We start from the raw sequence: 13,980 nt of genomic DNA on the forward strand, positions 1-13,980 counted from the left end.
AAGACTCGACCATCATAGAGGAGATCCATAGGCCATAATTTGATCCCAGCCATTATGGCAGATAATGCGCCAATTGATATCATCCGCTCACACCAAGACGATTTGGATCGAGAGAGTGCAAAACAAGAACAAAGGCTGAACCCTCGGTCGGAACGGCCAGCCGAGGTCAACGAAGATGAGAAATACAAGCGTGATGTACCCCCAGATGGTGGCTATGGCTGGGTCTGTGTCGCCTGTGTCTTCTGGATCAATGCACATACTTGGGGTATCAACAGCGTAAGTCAACTGACGCGTTCTTCGCTCTCCAGCCGCTAACTCCAACATCTAGAGTTACGGTGTCTTCCTCAGCTACTACCTCTCACACAATGTATTCCCAAACACATCAGCCCTATCATACGCCTTTACAGGTGGCCTGAGTATCTCTTGCGCTCTTCTAGTGGCACCACTAGCCACTCATTTCATCCATATATGGGGCACACGATTCGTGCTAAACCTAGGCGTCTTCTTTGAAACGCTCTCCCTAATCGGCTCCTCATTCGCAACCCAGAAATGGCACATCTTCCTCAGTCAGGGTGTCTGTTTCGGCTGGGGTATGGGTTTTCTCTTTGTAGGCAGCGTCGGCATCGCCCCGCAGTGGTTCGAGAAGCGTCGCAGTGTAGCCATGGGCATCACGGCAGCCGGGTCTGGACTTGGTGGTCTGATATACTCGCTTTCAGTTGGTGCTATTATCCCACGCTACGGGCTGGGCTGGGCTTTCCGTATTCTAGGCATTATTTCTTGTGTCGTGAATCTGGTTTGCTGCAATCTTCTCCGAGATCGCAATAAGGCTGTTGGCAGTCGATTCACGGCTTTCCATTTACCTCTTCTGCGCCGTCCTGAGTTCTTGCTTTTCTTGGGATGGGGTGTTTTCAGTATGCTGGGGTATGTGGCACTGTTGTTCAGTGTTGCTAATTTTGCTCTCTCTGTTGGTCTGTCCTCGCATCAGGGTAGTATTGTCTCCGCTTTGCTCAATCTTGGGCAGGGTCTTGGTCGTCCGTTTGTTGGCATGTTCAGTGATCGACTTGGTCGAATCAACATTGCCACTTTCTTGACCTTCCTCTGCGGTTTGTTTTGTCTCGTCATCTGGGTCTTTGCTGATAGTATGGGCGTCGTTTGTTTCTTCGCTGTCTTGGTTGGCACCGTTGCAGGCACATACTGGGCCACAGTCTCCCCTGTTCTTGCAGAGATCATCGGCATCAGAGATCTCCCCTCTGGGCTGAGCATTACCTGGCTCACGCTTGTTCCGCCATGCACCGTCTCCGAAGCTATTGCCCTCGAACTTCGCAGCCATGTTACCGGCGGTGGTACTTCCTATCTGCGGGTCCAGATCTTCACCGGATTTATGTATGTCGGTGCCTCCTTGTGCTTGTGGGTTGTCCGTGGTTGGAAGGTTGGCGAGTTGGAGCGTGCAGAAAAACGTGATACCCAGACACGCGAGACTCCGTTAACTGAGAATGATGGTCGGAGTGAGAAGCAAGACCGCCCTGCAACTGTCTCCTCGGCCTCTAAAACAGGGGTGCAAGATATCCAGCTGTGGACTCCCGTTAGCTTGGTGCGCAGAATGGTTGCCTTCAAACGCGTTTGAAATCATATAATCAAAGCGCAGAAACATCTATGGATGACATATATAATGTGGAGCCCTACCTTACTTTCCAACACCCCGTCGGAATAACCTACTGGTAAAACGCGACAGTTACTATATAGGACGTACCTATACAGGCAGCTCCGGCTTCGATCCTGGCAACTTTCACTGTTACCACTCGGCGGGGTGTTTTTTCGTCCCCATCTAGTTGATCGATCGGGATGGCTACTGCGTGACTCTGCCTAACTAGGTCTCGCCTGTCTAGATCGTCGAGATGACGATGCTCTCAGGATCCGGGGGCCTCATGCGTCTACCTCTACTGTATTGACATTCTCTCCGCGATAGCCAGGTACCAAGATCCATGACAACGTGCATGATATCAAAAATATATCGATACACAAATTTATTGAGAAAAGAAAATATGCAAAAGTAAACAATCATCCGTCATTCATTTGAGTGTAACACCATTTTGGTAAAAGATTTAATCTACATAAGTAATTCGTAGTTCATGGCTTACGCCTCAATAACCATGATCCGGACTCTTCTTTTGCCGGCACCACGACCCTCTTCCTTGACGGAGCTGACATTGACACGAACACGTTGGAAGAGTTCGACAGTGACACCCCGTTCCTTCTCTGGGTGACCCTTCTCGCCCACGCGAAGAGTGTATTCCTCGCTATCGAAGTCAGTGGTGCGGTGGGGTGCGAGCTCTCGTCTTTCGGCGACGGAACGAGATCCAGATTCGCCGGGTAGGACGAAGTCCTCCAGACGAACGACACCTTCAATGCCGAAGCGGGGAACAAAGATGACGACACCGTTCTCGAATACACGCATAACATAGCCATCTTCCTCGATACCCGAATCTTTACCAGCAGCAGCGACCTTCTCGCCACGGGCCTTAAGAGCCTGACCAACGTAGTATTCGATGCTAGCACGGCCAGCAAACTGTGCATTGCGGTGACGAACGTTGATGTTACGGCAAATATCTTCCAGCTTGCTGCGAGTGCTGACACCCTCGATAACAGCGTGTCCATCCTCGCCTTCATACCCAATGGCAGAAGCCAGTTGTCGGTGGACGAGCAGATCGGCATAACGACGAATGGGTGAAGTGAAGTGAGTGTAGATGGGCGAGGCAAGACCGTAATGACGGAACTCGGATTCGGCGTGTGCACCTGCGCAGAAGTACTCGGCAGAAGTCATGCAACGAGTCGCCAAGATACGGACAAGGGTATTAAAGAAGGGGTTCTTGGGGTCGACACAGCGGTCCAAGGAGTCAGCCAAAGCTCTTGAGCTGGAGACATCGAGTTCCATGTTTCGCTTTTTCGACAGTTGGTTGGTGAGGTCCTCGAAGTTCTGCGGTGGGGGAGTGGCGTGTCGGCGTAGCAACGCAGTCTGGGAGAAGGCTTCGTAGATCTTAGAGCCGACAGTGATGTTGGCGAGAAGCATGAACTCTTCGACCAAGCTGTTGGTTTCGAGCATAGCCTTAGTCTTGACGTCTGTCAAAGGGTCGCCCACTTCATCACCTTCGGTCTCGATGCGAACTTCAGGGGAGGCAAGGTTCAGAGCACCAGCATCCATACGCTTCTGGCGGAGAACCTTGGAGAATTTCAAGAGATTGCGCATACTTTCGGTGAGCTCGTCCTTCTGCGACTTATCGTCGATACGCAACTGGGCTTGTTCATAACTGAACGCTTCCCGGGAGCGAATAACAGATTTAGTGAAGTCCGAAGACACGATCTCGGCATCGGGAGTCATCTCCCATAGAACCGAGAAGGCGTATCGTTCAACGTAGGGTTTGAGGGAGCACAGGTCCGTACCAAGAAGATGCGGAAGCATATCGATACGCTTATCCACGAGATAAACGGTAGTTCCGCGAACACTGGCCTCAAGATCCATTGGGTTGTTCGGCTTGACGAAATGGGACACATCTGCGATGTGGACACCAACTTCGAAGTTTCCATTCGGTAGTTGACGCGCGTGGAGTGCGTCGTCAATATCCTGACAGCCGGGAGGATCAATGCTGCAAATCAGCAAGTCACGAAGATCTCTCCGGCCATTCCAACCCTGGTCCTCCTTCGACGCGGGAACCTTCCAATCGTGTCCTTCAGATGGAAGACAGTCCAGGACGGACTTGGGGAATGGCTTGTACTGCACGTCATATTCAAGCAGCAGAGCCTCGGTTTCGGCGCCCTTAGTTTCAAGCTCGCCCAGGGATCGAATGAAGTGGCCGGTGGGGTATCGAGAATCCCGATCCCAAGCATCGATGGTGACGAGAATACGCTTACCGAGCAGATCGCCAGCTTGTCTAGTTCGTACTCTGATTTTTGGAATTCGCTTGTCCATCGGCAGTAAGAAAACATTTTGTTGTCGTCGACCTGATGCAGCTTGGGAGCCGGTGGAGCCCGAGTCAACGTGACCAACGTACTGGCGCCAGCTGCGCTTGATAACACCAACGACCTTGGCAGTGGGTTGAGGCTTGCCTTCTGCGTTCTTGCCGTGGGCCTTCTTGACCTCTTCCTGGAGAGCTTTGCGTTCTTTGTCTGTTACCACAGCCTCATTTTCTTCACTATCCGGATTGTCGTTCCGGGTCACAGCCTCCTCGTCCATGATCTTGGTCGAGGGGCTCTTCCACTGGTCTTGTGGCAAAATTTCAACCACAACAGAGTCACCTGAGATGGCGCGGTTGCTGTTGTCGCGGCCCAAAATGAGAAGTGGTTTATCAAAAGCGGTAGTCTTGACGGAGCCTTCCAGATAGTTGTAGGGCGAGACGTTGTAAATACCTTGATGCAATGTCCCTGCGCGCAGTCCAGTCGTGAGTTTGGACATGGAAAAGTACTCGGGATAAAAAAGGTCTCCCCGAGATGCCTCCTTTGCATCCCGCGCATCCTTTGAGTCACTGATCATGTCTAAAAGCAGCTCTGAACCATCCAAACCAGTGACGTAGTCCGATAGCGACAAGGCTGTAATGTTCTCTTCCTTCGCCTTCCGAAGATTCTCCTTGTCATCGGTGATGACCACAATCGCTGGCATTGTCTTCTCCTTCTTGGCCTTCTTTGCGGACTGTTGCAGATGGTATCCATACCAGCTGGCTACCGTGCGCACAGCGCGATCATTCCTGTCATTGATGGTTTCCTCCGGGCCTCTCCGAACATGAGTCTCACGGCGGAATTCATTGAAAAAGAGGTAATAGCGCTTCTCGTCTGATTTGATCAAAGCTAGAAGACGATTGTAGAGCGGTAGTGATCGGTTTCTCAACTCCTCGAGGACGGTCTGAAGAATGATCACATCGTAGAAAGCACCAGTGTGCTCAAAAAGATCCATTCCATTGAGCAGCGCATTCGTATCGGGAAGAAGGTAGTGGCCTCGAGGGAATGCCTTTGTACCGGCGGGGCGATCGGATAGGATGAACGGCGCAACTGTTTCGCATTAGTCAATCGATTTACCACCAGCATACACATTGAGTCTTACTGTTTCCATTGGCATCAGCGGGTGTGATTTTGGGGCATTGCGAGCAGAGCTTCGAAGAGCAAGGAATGTCTTCTCTCAAATAAAGCTCGCGAACAATCTTTTGCACTTTCCCACTTCGTGTGGACCTCACAAAGACCTTGCTGGTGACATTTGCGGCCTGCGGGTTGGTAGAGGTGTCTCTCCGTAGGCTCTTCATTGTGATAGAAATCTGCCTTTCGAGACAGTGGCTCAGTCAAAACTTGTGAAATATTGGAGTGAGAGAGTCTTTGCGGAAGAAAGGTTATCCTATCGGTGGAACGCGATAGCTGAGTCAGCGCATATCAACGTCGAGGTTCCTGCCCTATAACGCTTGCAAAAGTGTTCGAAATTCGAATGTCTTTGATCATGGTGGTATTCGAGTTAAAGTCCTACCCAGAGATCTCTCTATGGTATGTTTATTAATTAAAAAGCGTCATAGGATTCCTGTAAGAGAGGTCTTGTCGGATCACGTGGTCCTTATACGATAAGGCGTGACTGGATCGACTGTCAACATCATTTTGCTTGCTACAACAAACTTCTTTCCTTAAATACGGATACATATCAGGAGCCTCCAAACTAGTAAATATGGTTCTTGCAGTATGTTTACCATCAGTCGGGTGTGAGACCAGATTGCTGACCAAGTTTATCTTGAGATAGGCCGTGGGGCAGCTCTGCTCAACTGCCAACATAACGTCAAATCTAGCTCAATGCCAAGTCCTGGTTCAAAAGGCAGCAGCAGCAGGCGCTAAGGTAGATTTTGATTTGTTGTTCTGTCACGTTTCTTACAATTGACTCAACTGCTAGGTGCTGTTTCTTCCCGAGGCCTCGGACTACATCGCATCTTCGCCAGAGCAATCTTATTCCCTCGCCAAGTCTCGAGAGTGCGCCGACTTCGTTTCAGCTTTACAGAAGGATGCCGAGAGACAGAACTTGCATATCAATATCGGAATCCATGAAATAGCTTCTGACACCAGACTCAAGAATTCATTGATCTGGATTGATAACAAGGGAGCCATCACCCAAAGCTACCAGAAGATTCACCTCTTTGATGTCGATATTAAGGATGGTCCAACCCTCAAAGAGAGCGCGTAAGTTCTTTTGCAGAGATCAAATCATTGATATATAGTTCGCTAATTGCCTGAAGGAATGTCCAGCCGGGGCAACAGATCCCCAAGCCATTTGATACACCTATCGGGCGTGTTGGTCTAAGTATTTGTTTCGATGTTAGTACTATCCTCGCATATACCCATTATGCGGGCTTCGGCGGTTCAGCTTTCTAATTATGCACGCCTGGAATTTGCAGTTACGATTTCCAGAGATCAGTCTAGCATTGAGGCGACAGAATGCCGAAGTCATTACATATCCATCAGCATTTACGGTCCCGACCGGAATGGCCCATTGGGAACCCTTGCTACGAGCAAGAGCTATTGAGACCCAGTCATATGTGATAGCAGCTGCTCAGGCCGGCCCGCACAATGAGAAAAGACGAAGCTATGGTCATTCGATCATTGTCAATCCGTGGGGTGAAGTTGTAGCTAAGCTGGGAGATGAGCATCAGGAGCCACGAATTGCGACAGCCGACGTTGACCTTGATCTTGTGGCGAAGATTCGGCGAGAAATGCCGTTGCTTCGAAGAAACGACCTCTACCCGGAATTTTGAGAGCTTCACATGAGCAACCAAACGATTGTCACTCAAGAAATGCTCCTCAGAATAACGTTTTTATCCGAAAGCTTTTATGGCGTTCGTAACTAGAAGTTCTCATGATTTACCGAGTGCGAATTACAAGCAGATATGTTATCAGAGCACATATGCCAATATGACGAAAAACAATGGAGAAAGTACCAAGTAGGGAACAAACGAAAATGAATGAGCATGCAAAAAACCTGTCTAAAAACGAGACCGGAACATCATATCTGCCATCGTAGGTAGTACAGGCGTAAACCGAAAGTGTCCTTTTCCGATCTCTATATGTACAGCGTACAGATTCAGCATTTATTTCTTGGCCTTGTCGGGGTCCTCCAGAATACCCTCGGCCTCCAGTCTCCGACGGGCCTCCTCAAGAGCCCATGTTTGTATGCTATGGCAATTGTGAGTAATCCGACTATGAGACGAATCTACCTGCGCCGACGCACTAGGCAGCGGTAAGATTGTACTTACGAAGTGTCAGGCTTGAAGACATATGCGACACCAGCAACCAAGATGCTTCCAATGAATCCGTAGTACCAAATGTTCTCCCAGCCTTCCTTCTCGTATTTCTGACCGGGCTTCAGACCGAACAGATAGCCGGTGGGAGGGTCATAGTGGTCGCCATGGTCTGCGCCGCCACGGACAGCGGATCTGGTTGAGAAAGCCTGGGCCGTCTGAGGCTGGCGCAGCAGGCAGCGCGCGCGGAGCATGTGGGTGATTGGCCGGGCAGGCATGTTGAGGACGGGGGTGAGAGAGTCGAGGGGCGATCGCAGAAACACGGGTGTGTGATTAAATCGGTCTGATAGACACGGGCGAGTGTAGTCGCCTTGTCAATTTGGGTGGCAAGGACAATCTCAATTGATGTTGTGCCTCTTGCAGGGAAGTGGAGGGGTGTTTCGGCGTTGATGTTGAAGCCGTAAAAGGCCGGAAGCTGTTCAGTCATGGCACTAGTCCGCTTTGGGCGATTTTCCTGTCCGCCTTTACACCCGATAATTCAGGCATTAAATGCCTGAAAAGCAGGGTGTCGACACTTGACGCGCGACGCGTGCTTATCGCATCTTACCCCATGCTGCCAGGGTGCTGCACTCACCACTCGATTCAAAGTCTCCGTGTACAAGCAAGTGGCATCGTACATACCATCTGCATCAGTATGGTTTTCCCAGGCCTAGTGCCGTCTTCGTTTCTAACATTGTTCTTCTAAAGCTTCCAGCGGAATGTATCCTTACCATTTTTGAACGCGTCATTGGATATTTCTAAACCGAGGCAATGGCAACAAATAATTCATACCCAATTTCATCGAATTCACGAACAAAGTTAAATGCCTTTCGCTACAAAGACGGAGACGACAACACAAGCAAAGACGGGACGAAACCAGTCCATGGGAACAAGGAAAACCAGAAATCGTGGTCCAACGGGGTGGTAGAGCCGATGCAGACGTCACCGGACCAAGGCAATGCTCCGGCTCCTCAAGCACAAGCACCGAAGTCAGAAGCCCAAGAAGCAAAACCGATCAAGGAATGCCCTCAGACTCCGGGAAACAGGATACCTCTGGCGGATTTGATCAGCAATGCTGAGGATTCTTTCGACCCTGCTCCAGGTCCAGACGTGACCCCGGTTGAGCATGTCATTTGGCAGCATGTCCCTGCCAGCTCAAACCCAGATAACTCGTCACAGACGCCATCAGGGCGTCGAAGGAAGCGACGACTCAGCTCTTCTCCAACCGGTTCTCCTTCAATTGAGAATTCTAAAAAGCACCCAAAGGAGCCTCTCGATCTGCAGTCAATACAAGCGCTATTTAAAACACCCCAACACGACATGGCAGCTGAGTTGTGGAACAATTATGTGGATAAAAACATGGTCGATGGTGCCGAAGATCTTCCACCGCCTCGTCTCGCAAATCTTCTCTCCTCTTCACCCCAGACGCCTGGCTCGGGCAGGACATGTCGAGACTCCTCGGGACTGAGACGTTCGATCAGTTGTGCGGCTGAATTTCCCACGTCACGGGCAAAGAGACGACGCTTCAACAGACAAGATGGTGGTGCTAATCGCGGCATATTTCAGCGAACGAGCAGCAATGTTCTGGAATCTGGAAAACCCAAGGCCTCGAGGATTAACTATCTTATGGAGAAGATCGAGAAATCAATACACCTCGCGCCCGTCGACACAAATCCACCTGGCTCCTCGCCTCTTCGGCAGCACATGGATGCGCGAATGTGTCGTTCGTCTTCTCCAACAAAGGATCGCCAAGTTCTCGAAGATGTTGCAGAAACCAATGAATCCCCATGTGCTGCACCAATTGATAAAGGGAGACCTAATCAACGGCCCGTGCTTCAAGAATCGTCTTCAGATTTCGGAGACGATGATCTTGATCAAGATCTCATTGACTTGGCCGATGCGTCAGCGGATCCATTTGTTGATGCAGTGCGACCATCAAACGAGTTTGATTCTCTAGGATCCTCAGACTGGGCCGCTCTCGCTGCTGAGAAATCACGCTCTTGGCAGCCAAAGGAGAATTCAATACTCGATAGCAAACCTTCTACCTCTCACAACCTTACGAATAATGAACCAAAACGCGATGAATTCGATGATTTTGATGACGACTATGATGATCTGCCGGACAATTTGCAGGAAATCCTTGCAAAATGTGATAAAAAGCCGGACCAGGCCAAGGCGGCTAAGACAGCAGCCACTGGCGAACCACTTCTCAAGAACTTAGATGCGACGAATGCTCCCGTGGGTGCCACGTCTGGCAAGTTCCCTGCCACTACGGGCGTCAAAGCTGAGGCGGCATCATCTGATGATGAATTCGACGATGACTTTGATTTGGAAGCTATCGAGCAGACTATGAAGCAGGCAGGGGAAGGTAAACCGGCTCATGTTTGTCGCTCTTAGTGGGTTTATTTTCTATTTATATGCTAAGACATGAACAAATTAGAACCTTAAAGATCGACAATCTATCAAACGTTATCAAGTCATTGATATTACGGAGGGCACATATGTGAATCCAAAAGGACGTACTCAGCCAGAGCAGGTCTGATACCTTGCCCTTTTCCAGGTCTAGATCTCGTCGCTGACCTTAGGAACAGGTGTTGCTAGTTGAAGACGAGAAAAGACGAGACCGCAAGGTCATTTTTTTGCGAGAGACATGGTTCGACACTCCCTGCACCAAGGACTCATATATCCATTTGGTCGGAGACTTTAACGCTACCGGCCAGTGCGTAGTGGACAACTCCAACAATATGGTTATCCTTCATCCAGATCATCTTATCTCTGCGACAGTTGTGGCAGACTCGGTTGAATGCCAGCGACGAGCTGTTCTCCAGGATCGAGTCAAAGTCATCGCAGCACTCGAGCGACCGCAAGCATTCGGTGTGTTCTTTCACGAGATCTTCCAAGAAGCTCTGAAATTGAATCAATGGGATATGGATTCGATGAAATCTTTGGTCGAAACTGTCATGGGGAGACACGTTGAAGATCTGTACTCAATTCAGATGAGTATACCCGAAGCTGTTGAATATCTCATGAGCAAAATGCCTGGTGTTCTTGCTTGGGCAGATGCCTTCCTTCATCTGAAGCCGCAGGTATGTCTCGCAAGGGTCTCGATAGGCTACAGCTCCTACTAACCCAAATAACAGGCTAATTCTATGGTCGAAGACCGCAATAGCTCCAAACTCAACCTAAGCATCAACAAGCTACTTGAGGTGGAGGAGCATATCTGGTCTCCGATGTACGGTCTCAAAGGAAATATCGATGCGACAGTGCAAGTCGCTTGTCGTGAGCAGGGATTTGAGAAAAACCTGGTTGTTCCTCTGGAACTCAAGACTGGACGGAGAGATACGAACCAGGCACACAGGGCTCAGACAGCCCTTTACACCCTGCTCCTGTCTGACCGATATGGTAAGTCATTAAACGCGCGCACTAACTTGACCTCGACTATTTGCTAAATGCTTTTGCAGATCTCGATGTTACCTTTGGGCTGCTTTACTACCTTGAGGTGTCAAGAACACTCAGCATCCGTGGTATCCGACATGAACTTATCCAAATGCTCCAGGTGCGAAATCACCTAGCGGGCTATATCCGCGAAAGAGATCATCTTCCACCGATGTTGAAGAAGGCACGTCAATGTAGCAGGTGTTATGCGAAGACTCCTTGCCTCATCTACCACAAACTCGCTGAGGATGGCGATGGTGTGACCAGCGGACTTGCGGAGGATTTTGATGCGTCTGTTGGTCATCTGAACAACGGTGATCGTGACTTCTTCCGGAAGTGGGATGAACTTCTTACCAGAGAAGAAGGAAACCTGGTGAAGTTCCGACGGGAACTTTGGACATTGTTGAGCCACGAGCGTGAAGCTCTCGGTCGATGTTTCGGTGATGTCGTTCTTGATACCAAGTCTTCTTACGAGGAAAACACTGGTACGAAGATCAATCGCTACCACTATACATTCCACAAAAGACACCCATCTCCCGGTTTCTCTTTTACGGAATCACAAATATCTATTGGTGAGCCGATTGTTGTTTCCGACGAAAAGGGCCACTTTGCTCTCGCAAACGGATATGTGGTGCAAGCCAGTTTCTCGCACATAAAGGTTGCAGTTGACCGGAAACTTCACAATGCGAGATCACGGACAGCTGGATTCGATGCTGTTACAAACCAATCATTCAAGGGCATCATGGAGATCGGGGCAAAAGAACCCGCCGTTCTCGAAGATCCGGATGAGCAAGTTGTTTACCGAATCGACAAAGACGAGTTCAGCAACGGCATGGCCATTGTTCGAAACAATCTTATCTGCATGATGGACAAAGACTTATTCCAAGCAAAACACATGCGGCGACTCATCATTGAAGGGGAAACCCCTGCTTTCAAGACGACATCATCTGCATACCCGATCTCGGATCCTGGGAGTCTCAACGTTGACCAAAGGCAAGCTATTGACAAAGTTATGAGTGCCAAAGACTATGCTCTCGTCCTGGGAATGCCCGGGACTGGAAAGACGACCACCATTTCTCACATTATTCGAGCCCTTGTTGCACAGGGGAAGAGCGTTCTTCTCACGTCTTACACGCATACTGCAGTCGACAACATTCTGCTGAAGATCCGAAATGACAACATCCGCGTCCTGCGTATCGGTGCCACCGCCAAGATTCATCCAGATGTCCAAGGCTTTGCGGATCTTGCCGCAGTCCCGAAATCAACTATCGAAGAACTGAAGGATTCATATGAGAAACCGCAGGTCGTGGCCACTACATGCCTAGGAGTCAACCACAACATCTTCAACCAGCGCATCTTTGACTATTGCATTGTCGATGAGGCTTCGCAAATCACGCTCCCGGTTTGTCTAGGCCCGATTCGAATGGCAAGGACTTTCATCCTTGTCGGCGATCACTACCAATTGCCGCCCCTAGTGCAGAACAAGGCAGCTCAAGAAGGAGGTCTGGACGTTAGTCTTTTCAAACTGCTGTCAGACGCGCAACCAGACTCAGTCGTCAACCTTGAGCATCAGTACCGCATGTGTGAAGAGATCATGTTGCTCTCTAACACACTTATCTACTCGGGTCGTCTCAAGTGCGGCACACCCCAGGTAGCTGCCCGGTCCTTGGATCTACCCAACATCAACGCCCTCGATCAATTCCATGCCAAGGACTTCGGCCATTCCCCATCGCAGAAGGATATTTGTCTGGGCACCCCGCATGCCTCCTGCTGGCTACGAGACATCCTCTCACCCTCAGCAAAGACCCGCCTAGTCAACACCGACCCCATCGGCCCAGCAGCCCTCGAAATAGCACAGGGCAACCGAGTCGTGAACCACATGGAAGTATTTCTCTGCGCACAACTCGTCGAGTCATTTATCGCCTGTGGCATTCCCGCCCGAAACATCGGCGTCATAACCTTCTACCGAAGTCAACTCTCACTCCTCCGCCAAAGTCTACGCCGACACATCCCCGACCTGGAAATGCACACAACAGACAAATTCCAAGGCCGAGACAAAGAAGTCATAATCCTAAGCTGCGTCCGCAGCAACACCGAAAACAACGTCGGCGAGCTCCTCCGTGACTGGCGCCGCGTCAACGTCGCCTTCACCCGCGCCCAGACCAAACTTCTCGTCGTCGGCAGCAGATCCACCCTCCGCGACGGTAACGACCTCCTCTGCAAATACGTCCGTCTGGTCGAAAGCAAGGGCTGGGTCTACAATCTACCCAGTACAGCACTGGACAAGCACGTCTTCCCATCCTACGTCACACACTCGCAATTCATGTCCCCGGGTGCTCCTGGCTCCACAAAGAGCAAGAAAGCGAAAACGAGCCCAACACATGCGAAAAAGTCTCCCGCCTCTCGTTCTCCGCGTGAACCACTCAGTCCACTCGGTTCCCGGCACCAGGGCAAGGGTCTACGGAAACCTGCGAAGACGGGCTCTAAGTTGTTCAATGGGACTGCTGTTGTTGGAAATCGGCCTATCCTCCAGGATATTGTGAACGACCTCACGGGCTAGCGCTAGCACAGCGTCTGTACATCATCTATCACGGCATTTGTTTCTGCCATCATCAATGCGAATCGAATCGGGGTGTGGTCATTCTTATTTTGCGCAGCTTGGATATCTGCTGGTGCAGTTATTGTCATAGTATCTTGGTGTTTGGAATTGGCTGATAAGCTATTGGGCATCCTGTATATTTTTCTTGCTGGCTTTTCTTTCCATTTGACATACTTCGGCCTGTTGGTTTTTAGGCTTTTGAATGTGAATCTGATTGTTCACGTTCTATTTCGTTTCTTCTGCTGTAGTGTGTGACTGCTCTGGCAGTTTGTCCGTAGCGTATAGCGCTCATTTAGCCCTGTTTTGGTCCAGATCACCAATTGCCAAGGAGGTCAGACCCAATGTTCGGCCTAGTGTGTTCCTCCAAATTTGCCGTTTTGTGCATTTCGGTCCGTTATGTAGATTGCTAAACTGGTAGAGCCGCAGTGGAGGGATATGTGCTGTTAGTTCAGCTTGTTGTTGACCCCATCCGATTGTTGACTTGCGCTGTGAGGTGGACTGGGCAGGACTGCTTTTAAGAGCTGCTTTGCATCCGGCTGCGAGAATGTTAGTAGGAGACTTGTGCTGTCCAGAGACTCGCTCACTCTTTGCTTCGTCTCGTGAGAGAACAGACGAAGGTCGAATCTGGCCTGGGGCAGAGGTGGTATTGGACCAGCG

At 50.1% G+C, this 13,980-nt stretch overlaps 5 protein-coding genes across 5 annotated transcripts; 3 read left to right on the forward strand and 2 right to left on the reverse strand.

The window, feature by feature from the left end:
* Positions 1 to 54: 54 nt before the first annotated feature.
* N7446_011255 (MCT family MFS transporter) lies at positions 55 to 1,624 on the forward strand (the record flags this gene model as incomplete). Its single annotated transcript, XM_058519997.1, has 2 exons — positions 55 to 276; positions 329 to 1,624. The coding sequence occupies 2 exons, from the start codon at positions 55 to 57 to the stop codon at positions 1,622 to 1,624; spliced, it is 1,518 nt and encodes a 505-aa protein (XP_058367521.1).
* Positions 1,625 to 2,134: 510 nt separating this feature from the next.
* On the reverse strand, positions 2,135 to 5,285 carry N7446_011256 (exosome catalytic subunit DIS3; the record flags this gene model as incomplete). Its single annotated transcript, XM_058519998.1, has 2 exons — positions 2,135 to 5,037; positions 5,090 to 5,285. The coding sequence occupies 2 exons, from the start codon at positions 5,283 to 5,285 to the stop codon at positions 2,135 to 2,137; spliced, it is 3,099 nt and encodes a 1,032-aa protein (XP_058367522.1).
* A 407-nt stretch (positions 5,286 to 5,692) lies between these two features.
* Positions 5,693 to 6,767, forward strand: N7446_011257 (carbon-nitrogen hydrolase family protein; the record flags this gene model as incomplete). Its single annotated transcript, XM_058519999.1, has 5 exons — positions 5,693 to 5,704; positions 5,765 to 5,857; positions 5,912 to 6,195; positions 6,252 to 6,330; positions 6,411 to 6,767. The coding sequence occupies 5 exons, from the start codon at positions 5,693 to 5,695 to the stop codon at positions 6,765 to 6,767; spliced, it is 825 nt and encodes a 274-aa protein (XP_058367523.1).
* A 333-nt stretch (positions 6,768 to 7,100) lies between these two features.
* On the reverse strand, positions 7,101 to 7,528 carry N7446_011258 (uncharacterized protein; the record flags this gene model as incomplete). Its single annotated transcript, XM_058520000.1, has 2 exons — positions 7,101 to 7,185; positions 7,266 to 7,528. 2 exons carry the CDS (start codon positions 7,526 to 7,528, stop codon positions 7,101 to 7,103), a joined length of 348 nt encoding a protein of 115 aa, XP_058367524.1.
* A 529-nt stretch (positions 7,529 to 8,057) lies between these two features.
* N7446_011259 (bifunctional ATP-dependent DNA helicase/ssDNA endodeoxyribonuclease DNA2) lies at positions 8,058 to 13,284 on the forward strand (the record flags this gene model as incomplete). Its single annotated transcript, XM_058520001.1, has 5 exons — positions 8,058 to 9,671; positions 9,730 to 9,825; positions 9,881 to 10,375; positions 10,430 to 10,691; positions 10,751 to 13,284. Coding segments are annotated over 5 exons (5,001 nt in total), but the record flags the coding sequence as incomplete, so codon positions are not given.
* Between the last annotated feature and the right edge of the window lie 696 nt (positions 13,285 to 13,980).

This window comes from Penicillium canescens (assembly GCF_028828765.1).
Source record: "Penicillium canescens strain IBT 15451 chromosome Unknown utg000008l_segment0_segment0, whole genome shotgun sequence".
NCBI lineage: Eukaryota > Fungi > Ascomycota > Eurotiomycetes > Eurotiales > Aspergillaceae > Penicillium > Penicillium canescens.